The sequence below is a fragment of the Penicillium hispanicum genome (assembly GCF_028827665.1).
Source record: "Penicillium hispanicum strain IBT 35686 chromosome Unknown utg000007l_segment0_segment0, whole genome shotgun sequence".
Taxonomy (NCBI): Eukaryota; Fungi; Ascomycota; class Eurotiomycetes; order Eurotiales; family Aspergillaceae; genus Penicillium; species Penicillium hispanicum.
In genome coordinates this window covers 370,310-384,382 of record NW_026623199.1, presented here as the reverse complement: position 1 = coordinate 384,382, position 14,073 = coordinate 370,310, and the positions used below count along the sequence as shown (strand labels likewise).

Here is a 14,073-nt window from a genome sequence, read left to right as displayed (position 1 = left end):
CACGTCTCTGTTTCGCATGCCTCTGAGGCCCTGGATGTGCCAATTCGTCTCATTAACCCAGTGTCCCTGGGTCTGCTGGCTTGATATACTGGGTCTCGACGCCAGGTGATCTTGTTCTTCCTCTCTTCCTTTCGAATGATGCTTTTTGTTCCCTGGGCTTCTCTCTAATCGGAACTCATTATTCGATAACTGGCTGGAAGATCTCTGCACCTTGTCAATATCAATCCAATTCGTCTTTGATCGACGACGCCCAGTTTCTCATCCAATGGAGGCTTCTACAAAGCGCTATCCACTGGCAGTGATCCTTCCAGTGCTCTCTTTTTTTTCCATTGCCCTCTGCATTCCTCCATTGACCCTACATGCGAAAAACCGCAACCTTCCAGCCACCACCCTCATCTGCTGGTCTCTTATGCTGAACCTGTTCAACATCATCAATTCCCTAACCTGGCCCACCGACGACGTTGCATCCTGGTGGAATGGCTCGGGTCTCTGTGACATCGAGGTCAAAATTATGGTCGCGGGATATGTGGCGGTGCCGGGTGCCCTGCTCTGTATCTTGCGTAGTCTGGCTATCGTGCTGGACACGAGCCGGGCGATGCTGGTGCCTTCCAAGACCCAGCGCTGGCGCAATCGGTCTATGGAGCTGCTCTTCTGCGTGGTAGTCCCCATCATTGCCATGATCACCCATGTCGTATGGCAGAAGAGCCGCTATCTGCTGTACTCCATCTCCGGCTGTGTCAATAACTTCGACGAAAGCTGGGTGAGCCTCGTGCTGGCGTACATGTGGCCGCCGGTCATTTGTCTGATTGCCGGGTACTACTGCAGTCCGTTTTCCCAGCGATTTGCAATATAGCAATAGAGCTAACTCTCACCACAGTCTTGGTCCTCATCCGACTCCACAGATACCGGAGCGACTTTGAAGTTATCCTCCGATCGTCTAACAGCAACATGAGCAAATCCCGCTTTCTGCGGCTGTTCCTCGTCGCTTTCACCATGCTCCTAGCCATTCTCCCAGTCCAGGGCTACGTGCTCTATTACGATCTGACCCTCTCGCTCCCATGGCACTCCTACTCTTGGAGCCGGCTCCACGGACCGTCCTGGAACCAGATCATCAAAGTTCCCACCTACGGCGTCGTTTTTTTCGATCGCTGGACCCCGATTGCCATGGGCTGCATCATTTTTATCTTCTGTGGCTTCGGCCGAGACGCCACCCGCAGTTACCGCATGGTCCTCTGCTACCTTGGGCTGGGATATTGCTTCCCCAGCCTTGCTCGCCCGCTGGATTCGCAAGCCACCATCGTGCCCCCAAACGCTTCGGGCTCCAGAACGATGGTGGGAAGCTCTGATCGTGCGAAGCGACGATTCAAGTGGCGCAAGGGCTCTTCTGCACGGTACGCCACCGGCGTTCTCGAGTCTGCCCCCAACAAACGAGAAGTTTCTCAGACAGCTGACATCTGCATTAGTGTGCGCCATTCCGACACCTACAATGATATCGAAAAGGGCATCCGCACCGCCTCCGGGCCCCGCGCTCCGTGGTATCGACCACCCTGGTTCCGGTTCAACCAGCGCGTGGCCCCGTCTCGAGACGAAGATACCCTTCTGGAAGACATGTCTGTTCCGTCTCAGACGATCTGCACGAATGCCTGGGCGAGCACGAGTCGCAGCCGGCCCAGTAGCGAGTTTGCCTCGGGGTTATCCTCGCCGGTCCGGAATGATTCCATCCACATCAAGCACGTTATTTCGCAGCAGAGCGAGGTGCAAATTTGATAGCCCTGTATGTGGATCAAATGTTGTTGTGACGGACTTTGTAGCATGTTTGCGGGATACAAGAAATAAGAAGTGCTGCCGTTGGAGAGGGAAGATTTCTAGGCGGGCTTCAAGTCTGGAGATGTAAGTCAGTGGTTGGGACGCTGTCGTGGGAAGGCTTTGGCCTAGGCCGTGACCCAAAACAGTTTACTTTCGGTCATAGACAGGGAGCTATAGAGGCGGATCCACTCTCGACGCACATCCACAGCCGTAGATCTAGTCAGGCCTTGAATCTATCAACAGGCGGCTGATACAGCCGAGGAACTATCAGGGCAAAGGTCTGCTGACTTACAGTCTTTACGAGGCACAAGTGTTTGTATCTTAAGTCTTGAGATGTATGCATCGTTCAACTCTGCTGCTTGCGCCAAAGTTTGTGTATGAAGAGTTAGCATTGGAAGTGACATATGACACTAAGTCTTTTCTCATATTCAACGCCGTTATCTTTCTAGCTTGCAATATCTTACCCGGTGATACGACCAATGAGGGTCCGCTGGAGGCCAAATTTTTCTTATATTGGCCGTACTAGCTCTTGGACTTTGGGAAATGGGTTTGAGACTTGGTTGATTGAACGTCTACTCCTAAAGACTCGGTATAGCCTACTCCACCTCGTTCACAAATACCCCCCGCAAGGCTTCCATCGACGGCGTGAAAAAATACTCTCCCCCACGCTGGTCGACCCACGGCAGGTAGCCCATGTGCAGCTCCTTGGGCTCGTCGCCGTCGTAGATGCCGAACGTGGGCTCCGGGTGGTCGGGGCGGTTACGCTGGCTGACGATGGGGTCCTGACCAGGGCGTTCCTCTATCCCCTTCTTGCCCGAGAAGACCTCGTTGCTGGCCCAGCCTGAGGTTGTTAGAGTCGGACGCGCAGATCAGGGGGGTAATGGAGACTTACGACTCGTTAGGAAATTGAAGCCATTCCGGAAGTCGCCCTGGTAGCACATGAAGTAAACGCCTCGCTTCGGCCGCTCTGAGGGATCCAGCCTCTCTTCGCCCGGCTGGTACTCCGGACCAAAGGTGACGCTGCGACGCAAGATCACGTTCGTGTTATTCCAGTAGTTTGTCTGCGCAGAGACCTCCCCGCCATCTTTTGAGATGTAGAGGTCGGCGCGAGGGCGCATTTTGCGAATGTGCGCGGCAATGGGGCACTTGACCTCCCTCGGGCTGGAATAGTGCTGCTTGAACTCGAAGTTGTTGGCAAAGGGGTGTTGGGCCACCGAGTCCTCGGTGTCCAGCGCCACGGGGGACCCTGCAGGGGCACTGTTAGAGTCATCCTCCTAGACGGGGAACAGGACCATTCCTACCGTTCTTCCACCGTCCGATCATATAAGCGGCCAGCTTCTCGCCGGTGCCGTCGTTGAAGGTGTGCATCTTCTCAGACTGCGTCTTCACGAATCTGTAGGACCGCATCAGCCTGAACTGTCATACATGGGACTAGAGCAAACCGTACTCGTTGAACTCGGGCACTTTCTCCTCGATCTCGCGGAAGGCTAAATAACTGCCATCTGTGGCCCACGCCGGCGACTTGGTGTTATCTCCGCGGCGGTTGAGGAAGATCACACTGGAAACACGGTTCAGTACAACGTCTTCAATGGATGGATAAGGCTCTAACTTACCCCGGGGCAATGGCCTGGGGCTCGCCCTCCTTGGGCGGCGGGTCCAGGCCCTCGATGGCAGGCTGTGAAATGTGGTCTTCGAATCCGAAACTGAGCAGAAGCAGGGCGACCGGTCAGAGAGAAGGTGGTCTACGACATCTCACAGGGAAACACTTACTGTTCCTTGCCCCGGAGGTTCTCCAGACGCTTCTTGGTCGGGTCATTCTCGTCGGGGATCTCCCTCCGCTGCGCTCTGCCATCGGCATTGCGAACGTGTCCCTTCTTGACCAGCGTGATCTTCGCGCTGGCCTCCGTGGCGTCAACGGTATGATCGTCGGCAATGCGGAAGTAGCTCTTGAGGTCCTTGACCGTGGCCTCCAGCTCGTCCTCACGCTGGGCGGCGACGATGAACATCCCGTCGCACCGCCAGTTGTCGTTTTTGGGCCAGCCCGGGGGCGGCCGATACTCAGGGGCCAGGGAGTCGGTCTCGTCGGGCCCTTCGAAGACCATGTCCTGGTACATGCCGCGCTCATGCAGTAGGTCTCGGAGCTTCAGGTTGTCGTACGGCCCAACCAGCTTGGTCGTACCCTTGCCGGAGAAGGTAATGTTGATTGCGTTGAACGTGTCGCGATCCCCGGGAAGAATGTCCACTCTTTCCCGGGCTTCATTGATGCCTTCATGGTTCTCAAGGTACTCCTTGCACTTACTGCCAGTGGTGATCTTGCCGGATTCCACCAGGTTCCTCAGGTGTTCTTTGAACGTGGTATAGGAGCGGTCCTCTTCGAGGTCTTTGATCTTGAAGAACAGGAAGCTCTCGTAGTACCGAGGGAGACGGGGCCTGTCAATCACCAGTAAGCATAGGATGCACTTGCACGAGAGCTCGAGGGCATATGTGATGTACTGACCAGATACTGCCCTGGATGTTGGCGGGGTCGACTTCAGACGCCATGTTGGAAATGAATGTCGTTCAGGATTGAATCAGATTGTTGGATCTGTCAGATTAAGATCATGACCCGGCTGGACAGACGACTTCTTATGGCCATCTCCCTTCGCTGCCATAGTGGCCGACGAGTGGCAAGGCCAATTAGACGCATGTGTTTCTAATCGCTGCCAGCTACAGCGCTGTCATCTGTGCGAATTCAGCTGGGAGGAGACACGACATCATTGACGTCTCCGTCCGTGATGGACCATCACGGCCTAGGCCAATCAACGCCATGCGTTGCTCATAGCTGAAACTCGCATAAGCTATACGCATGCTCGAATGGACGCGACGCAGGAGGCGACATGATTTCCGCAGCGTGGGTGGGGCGATCGCGGGCGAGAGCCCCCGGTCCACGCACTATTGGCTTTGCAGCGGTTCATCTGAGAGGCGTGGCTCCGCAGAGAGGCCCCCGGTTGCCTTTTAGTCCCAGCACAGTGGAGTCGTCGCCATGCAGGAATCTTGATCGAGCATCCGAAGTCCTGCAGGAGCGGAGGGTCCACTGCGGGATCGTGAGATGACAGGAGCTAAGAGCCCAGCCAAGACCGGGAACGGGGCATGATGAAGAGATCTGCAGCACTTCTCAACTCTAGGACTGGAGTGAAGAGGAGTGCACGGCAGATATCGGCGATGCCTCACATTGCGACCATCGACGTCCAATTAGCGAGAATGCCTGCCCTGCGTCGTGTCGGGAGCCAGTCTTCATCCTCATCTGCATTGAAATCTCGTCTGCATGTCCCGTCTGCATGTCCCGTCTGCATGGCCCATCTGCACGGCAGTTCGGCGTTGATGTCTCCAGAAACATCAACGCCAAGCAACGGCCCTCTCGGGCCCGGCTCGGATCTCCCGCTAGGAACCGCGGTGCGGCAGTGCGAACCATGATGGACGGGATGGTTTGTGCTTGTTGATGCTGGGCACAGTGGGCCCTGCGCGGAGACGCTGCGCAGATCGCAATCTTGGATGGCTGAGGGCTCATCGCCAGGTCCCAAGAATGGGATCCATGGACCACCTCAGCTAAACCACCTACGTCAGGATCTCTGCTGAAGGGATTCCAAATCTTCTGCATCAAGCGCCTGTGCGAGCGTCGTGCGTATGGTGCTGGCGGTGGCTGCGCTGAACTGCCCGCCTGGTATTTCTACCCTGGCCGGTCCATTCATGCTGTCTTCCTCCAGACAGCCGTCCTTGTTTCATACTTCTGTTGAGAATGAAGCTCCATTGGGCCTCGGGCTTCCTCCTGGGGCTGATTGTCCGCTCTGTGGACGCCAACGCGGAGTCTCACATCCCATTTGCCACCGATTCGAGTCACATCGAGCCTGAGACCGAAGGGCCTATCGACCCCGAGGCCTACCTCTGGCAAGCCCGGCCTCATGGCGGCAAGCTCCTCCCCCGCAATCAGTTCACGACGCACTGCTCCAGCATGACCGAGGGCAGCAGGTGCGAGTATGCCAACGACGGTCTCGCGGAAACGCATTGGGTCAGCGGGTACCACTCTGTTCATGAGACGGACGAACTCGTCCTGGACCTTCACAAAGTGCGCAACGTGAACGGCATTTCCATGCGTCCTCTTATGGGGGAAGAGGACCGCGGCCAGATCGCCAAGCACGAGGTCTATGTTAGCGTGGATCGCGCCGCCTGGACGAAGGTTGCGTACGGCACCTGGGGCTGGAACAAGAGCCCCAAGATGTCCGCCTTCGAAGCCATCCAAGCCCGATACGTCAAGCTCAGGGCCACGAGTGAGGCACCTCCGCCCAGGCATCCTAGCCATCAGTATCCCGATGCCGTCACCAAGATCGTCGACGTCAACGTCTACACCACCAATGCGGTGCTCCCCCACGAGCCCTCCAAGGGCCTCTGGGGCCCGACCCTGGACCTGCCCATCACGGCTGCGGCTGGTGCCCATGGCTTTGGTGCGAAGGGTCACCACAACATCATGCTCTGGTCGGCCTGGACCGACGACCGCTTTTTTGCGTCACCCGGGGGTAAGACCTTCACGGCCACCTGGGACCCGTATCTGCAGGATATCGTGCAGACCAACGTCACCAACACCTACCACGACATTTTCTGCCCGGGCATCTCGATGGACATTGACGGCAACATCGTCGTGTCCGGCGGTGCCGACTCGCAGAAGACCAGCATCTATGACGGCTCGGACTGGATCCCTGGCGGCGACATGAACCTGCACCGCGGATACCACTCCTCGACCACCCTGTCCGACGGCAAGATCTTCGCCATCGGTGGCTCGTGGAGCGGCGGTTCCAACATGCCCAAGGACGGCGAGGTCTACGACCCGGCGACCAAGCGCTGGCGCATCCTGCCCAACATCAAGGCCGATGTCATTCACACGGTCGACATCCCGCTGCGCAACGACAACCACGCCTGGCTGTTCGGCTGGAAGAATGGTAGCGTCTTCCACGCCGGCCCGAGCAAGAGGATGTTCTGGTTCGACACCCACGGTGACGGCAATGTGAAGAGAGCCACGCTCCGCCTCAACGACCAGGACTCGACCTCGGGCAACGCCGTCATGTTCGACGCCGTGCGTGGCAAGATCGTGGCCTTTGGCGGCCAGGAGTACTACGACGGCTCGTTTGGCCACCGCAATGCCCATCGCATCACCATCAAGGAGCCCTTCAAGCGGCCGCTAGTCGACGAGGCCGGCTTGAACGGCACCGACGGCATCAAGGGCGCCGGCGGCATGTACAACCAGCGCGTCTACCACACGTCCGTCGTGCTCCCGGATGGCACGGTGTTCATTACCGGCGGTGAGATCTACGGCGTGCCCTTCAACGAGGACGAGCGCGACGTCCAGTTGACGCCCGAGATCTATCACCCTGAGTGGGACGTCTTCCTGCCCCTGAAGCAGAACAACATCGTGCGCGTCTACCACAGTCTGTCTATCCTGTTGCCGGACGCCACCGTGCTCAATGGCGGTAGCGGGCTCTGTGGCAACTGCACGGCCAACCACTACGACGCGCAGATCTTCACACCGCCGTACCTGCTGCGCGAGGATGGCACCCCGGCAGAGCGCCCTAGCAAGCCGGAAATTGTCAACAATCAGTACCGTGTGCAGGTCGGAGCCAAGCTGGCCTTCCAGACGGATGCAGACATCAGAAACGCCTCGTTGATCCGCCTGGGAACAGTCTCGCATACGGTCAACACCGACCAGCGCCGCATTCCGCTGTCGTTCACCCGGTCCACTGAGCCTGTGAATGGCCGTGCCGTCTTCCACGCAGCCATCCCGCACGACCCCGGCATTGCGCTCCCTGGGTACTACATGCTCTTCGTGATGAACGACAGGGGCGTTCCGAGCCACGCCGCCACCGTGAAGGTCGAGCTGCCCAGGACCTCGCACACCTCGCCGGAGACGGAGCAACTTCTCACTGTCGAGGAGGAGAAGGAGGAGGAGGATCTGGCGGATGTTGAAAAGCCGGAGGCTGACTATGATATGGAAATGGATGAGAAAGAGGCTCAAGGCATTATGAATGCGCTGTTTGCGGCCACTCGCAAATTCTGGAGCTCGCGCTTGTCGGGGCTGGTGTATCAGGGTTAGATGAGCTTAGATGGGGAGTTAGGCTCTGTAAATATAGTTGAGTGCAAAAACAGAGTGTTCTTCAAGTTGACTGAATTCCATCCGTTAGCGGTATCAAGACTCTATGTGATACGATTAGTTTGTCCCAGGTTGTAGCTCCGCCATGCCCTTTGGCAGACGTTCGAGTATGCCTTGCTTACAGTTCTGAAGAGGACGACGTAGAAGATGCGTGTAATTGCCTAGGATACTAAGCGGCTACGTAAAGAAGATCCCGCCATCACATGACGTCCCCGTGACAAGTTCCCTGTTTGATAGAACAAGCATCCTTGCGTTGTTGGAGGATTACTAATTTTGTGTATAGGGAGAAGAGTCTCTTCAAGAGCATTAAAATAGGATTTCGCGGTATAGCCTATTTTATGGTGAGAATTCGTCCCGTTCCATGATGACTAGATTTGAGCGGCCACCAAGCCAGATTGACGTCCATTTTAACTGTCGAATATCTTTTCCATGAATAACGAGGTTCACAAGGTCCTTCCTTAGATGCTCGTCTTTAAAGCAGAATATGTATTGGTGAATACAGCTCAACTTTCGTTGGTCAGCGTTGTGCTGAATTTCTCTGTCACCATCTTCAGGGTGATGGACCATAGCATATTGCCTGTTATCTGGATCTTCTCCGGTCGATTGGCTGTGGGCTTATTGGCTGTAGGGCTCTCAGGTAAGTCACTAGCTGATGGCTTTCTAACTGTCGTATTCGCGTCACCGTTCGCGCTGGTGATTGGAAGGTTAGGGTCATTCAGTTGTAAGTGGGTGTATATAATGACGGCATCTTGGTTGTTTTTATTCTTTTTCTTTAGTCTTTTTTTTGATAACACATGCCGCGCGGTAATAGAGATAGATCAAGAAATGATGGAAAGGTCAGTAGCAGGCCATTAAAAGTATGAATAGAGGACGGAATAGGAGGACTGAGGAAGGTTCTTATAGACATCAGCGCTCTAGCAAGTAGGTTTTGGCCTGTTGATCACAATTTCCCTCCAAGCCTCGCTCTATCGATATTCTTCGCCGCCTTGCCGGAGGTCGTGTCTATCTTTACTAGCGCTCCTTCAAATGTTCCTGTCATCCGTTACGAGGCATTCGATGAGAGAATCTGTCTTCGCCCTATGATCAAATCATGCGAATAAATGTGGGACACATTCCCGAACGGACAACGCGATTCTGCGGGGCGACAACCACCCATATTAGGGCCCAATGACTCGTTGATTTGGGGGCTAAGCCAGGTTGAGATCCTTTTTCGATCTCTTTGAAATTATTAGCATGCATCTGCGGACCTTTTCAATGTCAGTGGTGGATGAAGGCGACATTTTAATGATCGATACCTCCCATGTACATCTATGGCTATATAGTTGTTGGATTTCAGTCGACTGGAACTCAGAGTGCCCGTGTACGATGTCTCTCCCTTGCCGCCAACACGAGAAGGGTCGCCATTATGCGGCCCCCGATCTCGAGTCATTGATCTCGCTAGACCCCTGTATGGACTTGAAACAAGATACGGATCCTGTCACTTGTATCTGGTCGCCAATGTTCTACGACGCCATTCTTATGAACACTCTCAACCTAACTATAACAATTCTCCCAAAAATGGCAGTTCCCTGTTATTGGGCTTCTAAGATACCCCTTGTCTCATGCGTACTCTCGTCCCCAGCGGACGTCCATGTGACCGATTTTGTCTTGTGAGAGCTCTTGCAAGACGGATGTAGTCACAGAAGAGGGTTTCTACAACCCGTCAAATAGCTAAGTCTGGCAGCACCCGCTGATTAGGTCAAATCACCACTCAACAGGACCATGGTTAAATGTATATATCTCAGCCATACATTGATTAAATTAATCCAGATTTTATACATGATGTTCAACGCCTTCGGTGTCGCGATAAGGGGAATCTTTATTGTACCTGGTAAATTCGCGATCTTATTATTGATACTGAAATTTTAACCGTCGCCTGTATCTTCCGAGGCGAAGTGCGCTCCTTATGCCAACGCTTCGACGCCATCGAGCTATTATGCGAGCCGGACTCTCGAACTTGAATCACCATACCTGATTTCTGATGACTGGTAGAGAAAACTGATTCGATGAAAGATCAGACATTACAGCGATATATCCTCTAGATATCCGAGGAAAAACGAATAGCACACTCCTCCTTATATGCCTTCAACTGCTCCATCTTAACCTGCGTAAACGACTCCATCTCTGCACGCACCTCATCATCAAGCAACTCAATACCCGCACCATCGTTATGCAACGCAGCCCAATAGATGGTATCCACATCAAAGCTCTTTCTTGCCGCATAACCAAACCAAAATCGCCCAGTCCTCCATGAATCGCGCATCCGGGTAGAGAGAGACAGGCCACCGGGCTGCTTGACCTCTGGTGCCATTTCAGTTTCCACTTTCTCCAAAGCTCGTAAGAATTGCTCCATTCTAGGCTCATAGAGAGCCAAAAATTCCTCGAAAGCGCAGCGCTCAAGCCACATTTCCGGCCCAGAGAGCAACAGCCACCAGGGCGGGTCATACGTGAACTCAGCTGGTATGGCATTCGTGAACTCGAAATCGAGAACGGCAGTGATCTGAAGTGTTTCCGGGTCTATAAGCATATTTGAGGGTCGTATGTCGTCGCAGAAGGGTAAAGCTAGCCCGGAGTCCTTGGGATAGTACTTTGACACTAGCTGTGCGAACCGATGACGGGCAATGAATCGCTCCTGAGCGATTTCTGCATCGTCGGCAAGGTTGCGCTGGGTCCAAAGGTGTGTCAAGTGCTCGTTCGCGAGCGACCTTAGATAATCGCTTGCACGATCAAACGGTGAAGTTGGAAATTGACCATCGGGGTAACTGGTGACACTGGCTAACTCGTTCATGTTGTATGTTAGCGGTCTTCCGGCAACATGCCATGCACCTGAAGTACGGTCCTTCGAGATGGCCCCGATGTTAGCAAACTCAAGTTGAGAAAGCTGAAACATGTAAAAGGCGATTTGATAATAGATCTTGTCTAATATCTTGTTGTCGATGCTTAGGTTGAGAACCATGTTTTCTTGATCGGGTTCTTTCAAAACAGTCGATAAGAGTGTACCATGGACATAATCTATGATGATGAATGGACCAAGGTGTTGTGGACTGTCGGCAATTAAGCCCCAGCTGTGAACACGAGGAATAGGGATATCAGTGTTTTGGCGGAGATATTCCATGATCTGGACCTCATTCGCAACTTTTTCGTCCCGATAAGCTGTCGCCGTATGCCCGGGCTTCGGAAAGCGAATAATGGCATCCGGCTGTCCATCGTCGAAGCTGAAGCGGAAGCCGAAATTGAAGGAACCTTTAAGAAAACCAACATATTTCCCAGTTCCCCCTCCTTCCCGCCGCCCAGCGACAAAAACAGCTAATTCAGCCTTGGAGTCCAAAGCTTGACTTAACCAGGCCTTGCATTCATCATCGCCGTTGGTCTCTTCCAGCTCGTCAAAATAAGTCTTGAGCGAGGATGTCTTCTGCTGAGGCATCTGAGCAATGGAGATGCGAAGGAGACGGGAAAATGGTGTGCAGACTAGGGAGAGTAAAGATGTGAAGAAAATTTTGCGTTGAAATATTGAAATCGCCTGAGCGATAGAACTTGGATGGAAGCAGATAATATAATGCGGGCGGAATAAGAGGAAAGCAGACTTGGTCGCAGCCCCTGAACACGCTCGATTTGCGGCTGCAAGGCCTGCCCTGCGTGGTATCTGCGCCGCCAACCTGCATTTGATATCTGTCCATGGCAACGAAATTATTGGAGGGTGCTCGCAATGCAAGAGGACCGTGATGATCTTAGAATTGCGTCGTCAAACTAAATACCCCGGTTTAAAGTCAAGAAAAGTAGTCCCTGTGTTTTGGTCTATGCGCGCTACTTATATCGGGCCTGGGCTATCGATCCTAGAGTGGACCGATATAGTGGTCTTTAGGCAGTGGTAACGCGCGTGCCCAGGCGTACCTTAACAGGCGTACAGGTGCAGGATCCCGCGCTGTCGTGTCAAGTAGCCCTAGAGGCTCGCCAGAACAAACAGACGATGATAATATCGTATCCGTTTCCACGGTGCACACTTCCACTACTCAAGCCATTAGCCATTAAGGCTCATCCCCAGAGAAGATACTTCCAGATTCCTCCATTACGCAATGGGGTGTATTCGGGGTATACTAGTACAATAGTCACAGAGCGAAATGGACAGGAGAACGAACCCTATCGGCACCGAGCACGAGGGACAGATCCGCACGACCACGACAAAGCCAGCCAAAACAAACCGTCCGCGCCCAACCTGAATCAAGATCCTGCGGCGCCCTTCAGAAAACACCAGAGCCTATAAATCAACCGTGCCGACATAAGTGACAGTGGAGCTGTCTACTGCGACTCCTCGGCCTCGGAGTGCTCAGAGCGCTCGGACGAGTTGGCAGGGCGGCTGAGGACCTCGAGAGTGCCTGGGCAGAGGAGTATGTTAGCGATGACAAGTCCACGACGAAAGAAAACAAAAATGCACAGAAGTGGGTGGTTCAGGGTTCATACGCTGGACAATGTTCAGGTGCGTCTTCTTCTGGCCCTCGCTGGTTTCGTGGCTCCGGAGGCTGGCATCGCCTTCCAGGTAGACTAGCGTCCTATCCAAATAGAAAATGTTAGCCGCCATCTCGCCCATCGACAGAATTCAAGAGTGCGACTCGCGTGGGAAGGATCTATCCAATGGAACAACCCAGCCCCCGACGAGTAGTCCACGACGTACCCCTTCGGCAGACCCATGATGAAATCCCGGTGTCCGCCTTCGGGCAGGAAGCCCGAGACGCGAAAGAAGCTCGTCTGGCGGTTTTCGCGGCTTCCGTGGCTGCTTGCAATCGAGTAGCGGATGAATTCCTGGCCGGTGGAGGAGGCGTGCAGCTCGGGTTCGTTGGCGAGGCGGCCGGTGATGATCATGCGGGCGAGGGAGCGCGAGGCGGAGGAGCTGAAGCTGCGCGAGGCCTGGCTGGCGGCATTGGCCAAGCGCAGGGAGGGGCGGAGAGAGGTGAAGGCAGACATGGCGAATTACAGGTGATTGCGGGTGAGTAGTGTGGTGAGCAATTGAGGCGTTCAGGGGATGCGCAGCGCGGAGTTGAATTGACGTCGACGCGCGCGGGCGGTCAGGTGATCGTCACCAGCTAAGGCGATCTCGATTGGGATTGATGTAGGGGGTCTATGGGCATCACTGTCATACATTTAATCATATTTGTAGTAACTGTTTCTTTGGCACCTACTATTAATTTTGGTAGGTCTTGCGGAGTCAGACCGGATGGATTGACTTTCGCTAGGTGTATGTATAGAGACGGAGTTGTTCCGGGCCATTACGTAGCTATAAATACTTGCCCAACATTCCGGTTCAACCTTAATTCTATATCTAATTCCGTGTTAATTAATTAGGCATCAATCGGGTACCTTTAATTTCCATGCATGATCCTACCAGAGTTCGAGTTGGGGAGGGGGGATCATGCAGTTGATCACGGAATAGGTCACTGTGTGAGAAGACCAGCTCGTCGTGCATAAAAGCTTCCTTAAGCATAACTAGCCACCTCGGAACAACGTTCGAGCCATACGGACCACACGAACACCGCCCGAACGTTTGTCTTCCGAGACAGGCGGCAGTCGTCAAAACACATCGCCCTTGGGGGCCGTCTCGCTCAAGGCCAAAGATCAGTCGGAACTAGCTTTGAGCAGGTGCCCGTGACCCCGATATTCACATCTAAGATTTTGAGCACGACAAAGTTGTTCCGTGTTGGGAGTTAATGAATATTACGAGGATAGACGGAACTCGGAAGTCAGAAGTACAGAGCTTCTAGTGAAGCAACCGCGGACGCAGTGGAGCAGCTAAGGCAGCCCTGGAATATCTGGAATCCCTGCCCCATCGAATATCACTCACACGGAGTACTGACAGAGGCCGAGATATGACTGACTCTGGTTGTTGAAGATTCAAGGCCTTACCGGCACAGGCCAAGACAATCCTATTGTGCTGGCGAGATTAGTCCCCGGTGGCAAGCATCCATCATGACCTAGCTGTGTTTCACATGGGGTACTTCTGAGCGGACAGAGGCGTTAGCGGATAGGGTCGGTAGCGGAAAGCTATGCAGCCAGCGCGACAA

At 54.0% G+C, this 14,073-nt stretch overlaps 5 protein-coding genes across 5 annotated transcripts; 2 read left to right on the top strand and 3 right to left on the bottom strand.

The window, feature by feature from the left end:
- Positions 1-265: 265 nt before the first annotated feature.
- On the top strand, positions 266-1,767 carry N7459_007924 (pheromone receptor; the record flags this gene model as incomplete). The annotated part of the gene is made up of 2 exons (XM_056947092.1): positions 266-824; positions 878-1,767. The coding sequence occupies 2 exons, from the start codon at positions 266-268 to the stop codon at positions 1,765-1,767; spliced, it is 1,449 nt and encodes a 482-aa protein (XP_056796602.1).
- Positions 1,768-2,402: 635 nt separating this feature from the next.
- Positions 2,403-4,347, bottom strand: N7459_007923 (Dyp-type peroxidase; the record flags this gene model as incomplete). Its single annotated transcript, XM_056947091.1, has 7 exons — positions 2,403-2,647; positions 2,699-3,052; positions 3,108-3,199; positions 3,254-3,364; positions 3,420-3,509; positions 3,577-4,236; positions 4,304-4,347. The coding sequence occupies 7 exons, from the start codon at positions 4,345-4,347 to the stop codon at positions 2,403-2,405; spliced, it is 1,596 nt and encodes a 531-aa protein (XP_056796601.1).
- Positions 4,348-5,581: 1,234 nt separating this feature from the next.
- N7459_007922 (putative galactose oxidase) lies at positions 5,582-7,924 on the top strand (the record flags this gene model as incomplete). Its single annotated transcript, XM_056947090.1, has 1 exon — positions 5,582-7,924. The coding sequence occupies one exon, from the start codon at positions 5,582-5,584 to the stop codon at positions 7,922-7,924; it is 2,343 nt and encodes a 780-aa protein (XP_056796600.1).
- Positions 7,925-10,058: 2,134 nt separating this feature from the next.
- N7459_007921 (phosphotransferase family protein) lies at positions 10,059-11,444 on the bottom strand (the record flags this gene model as incomplete). The annotated part of the gene is made up of 1 exon (XM_056947089.1): positions 10,059-11,444. The coding sequence occupies one exon, from the start codon at positions 11,442-11,444 to the stop codon at positions 10,059-10,061; it is 1,386 nt and encodes a 461-aa protein (XP_056796599.1).
- Positions 11,445-12,316: 872 nt separating this feature from the next.
- Positions 12,317-12,979, bottom strand: N7459_007920 (single-stranded DNA-binding protein; the record flags this gene model as incomplete). The annotated part of the gene is made up of 3 exons (XM_056947088.1): positions 12,317-12,393; positions 12,479-12,567; positions 12,690-12,979. 3 exons carry the CDS (start codon positions 12,977-12,979, stop codon positions 12,317-12,319), a joined length of 456 nt encoding a protein of 151 aa, XP_056796598.1.
- Between the last annotated feature and the right edge of the window lie 1,094 nt (positions 12,980-14,073).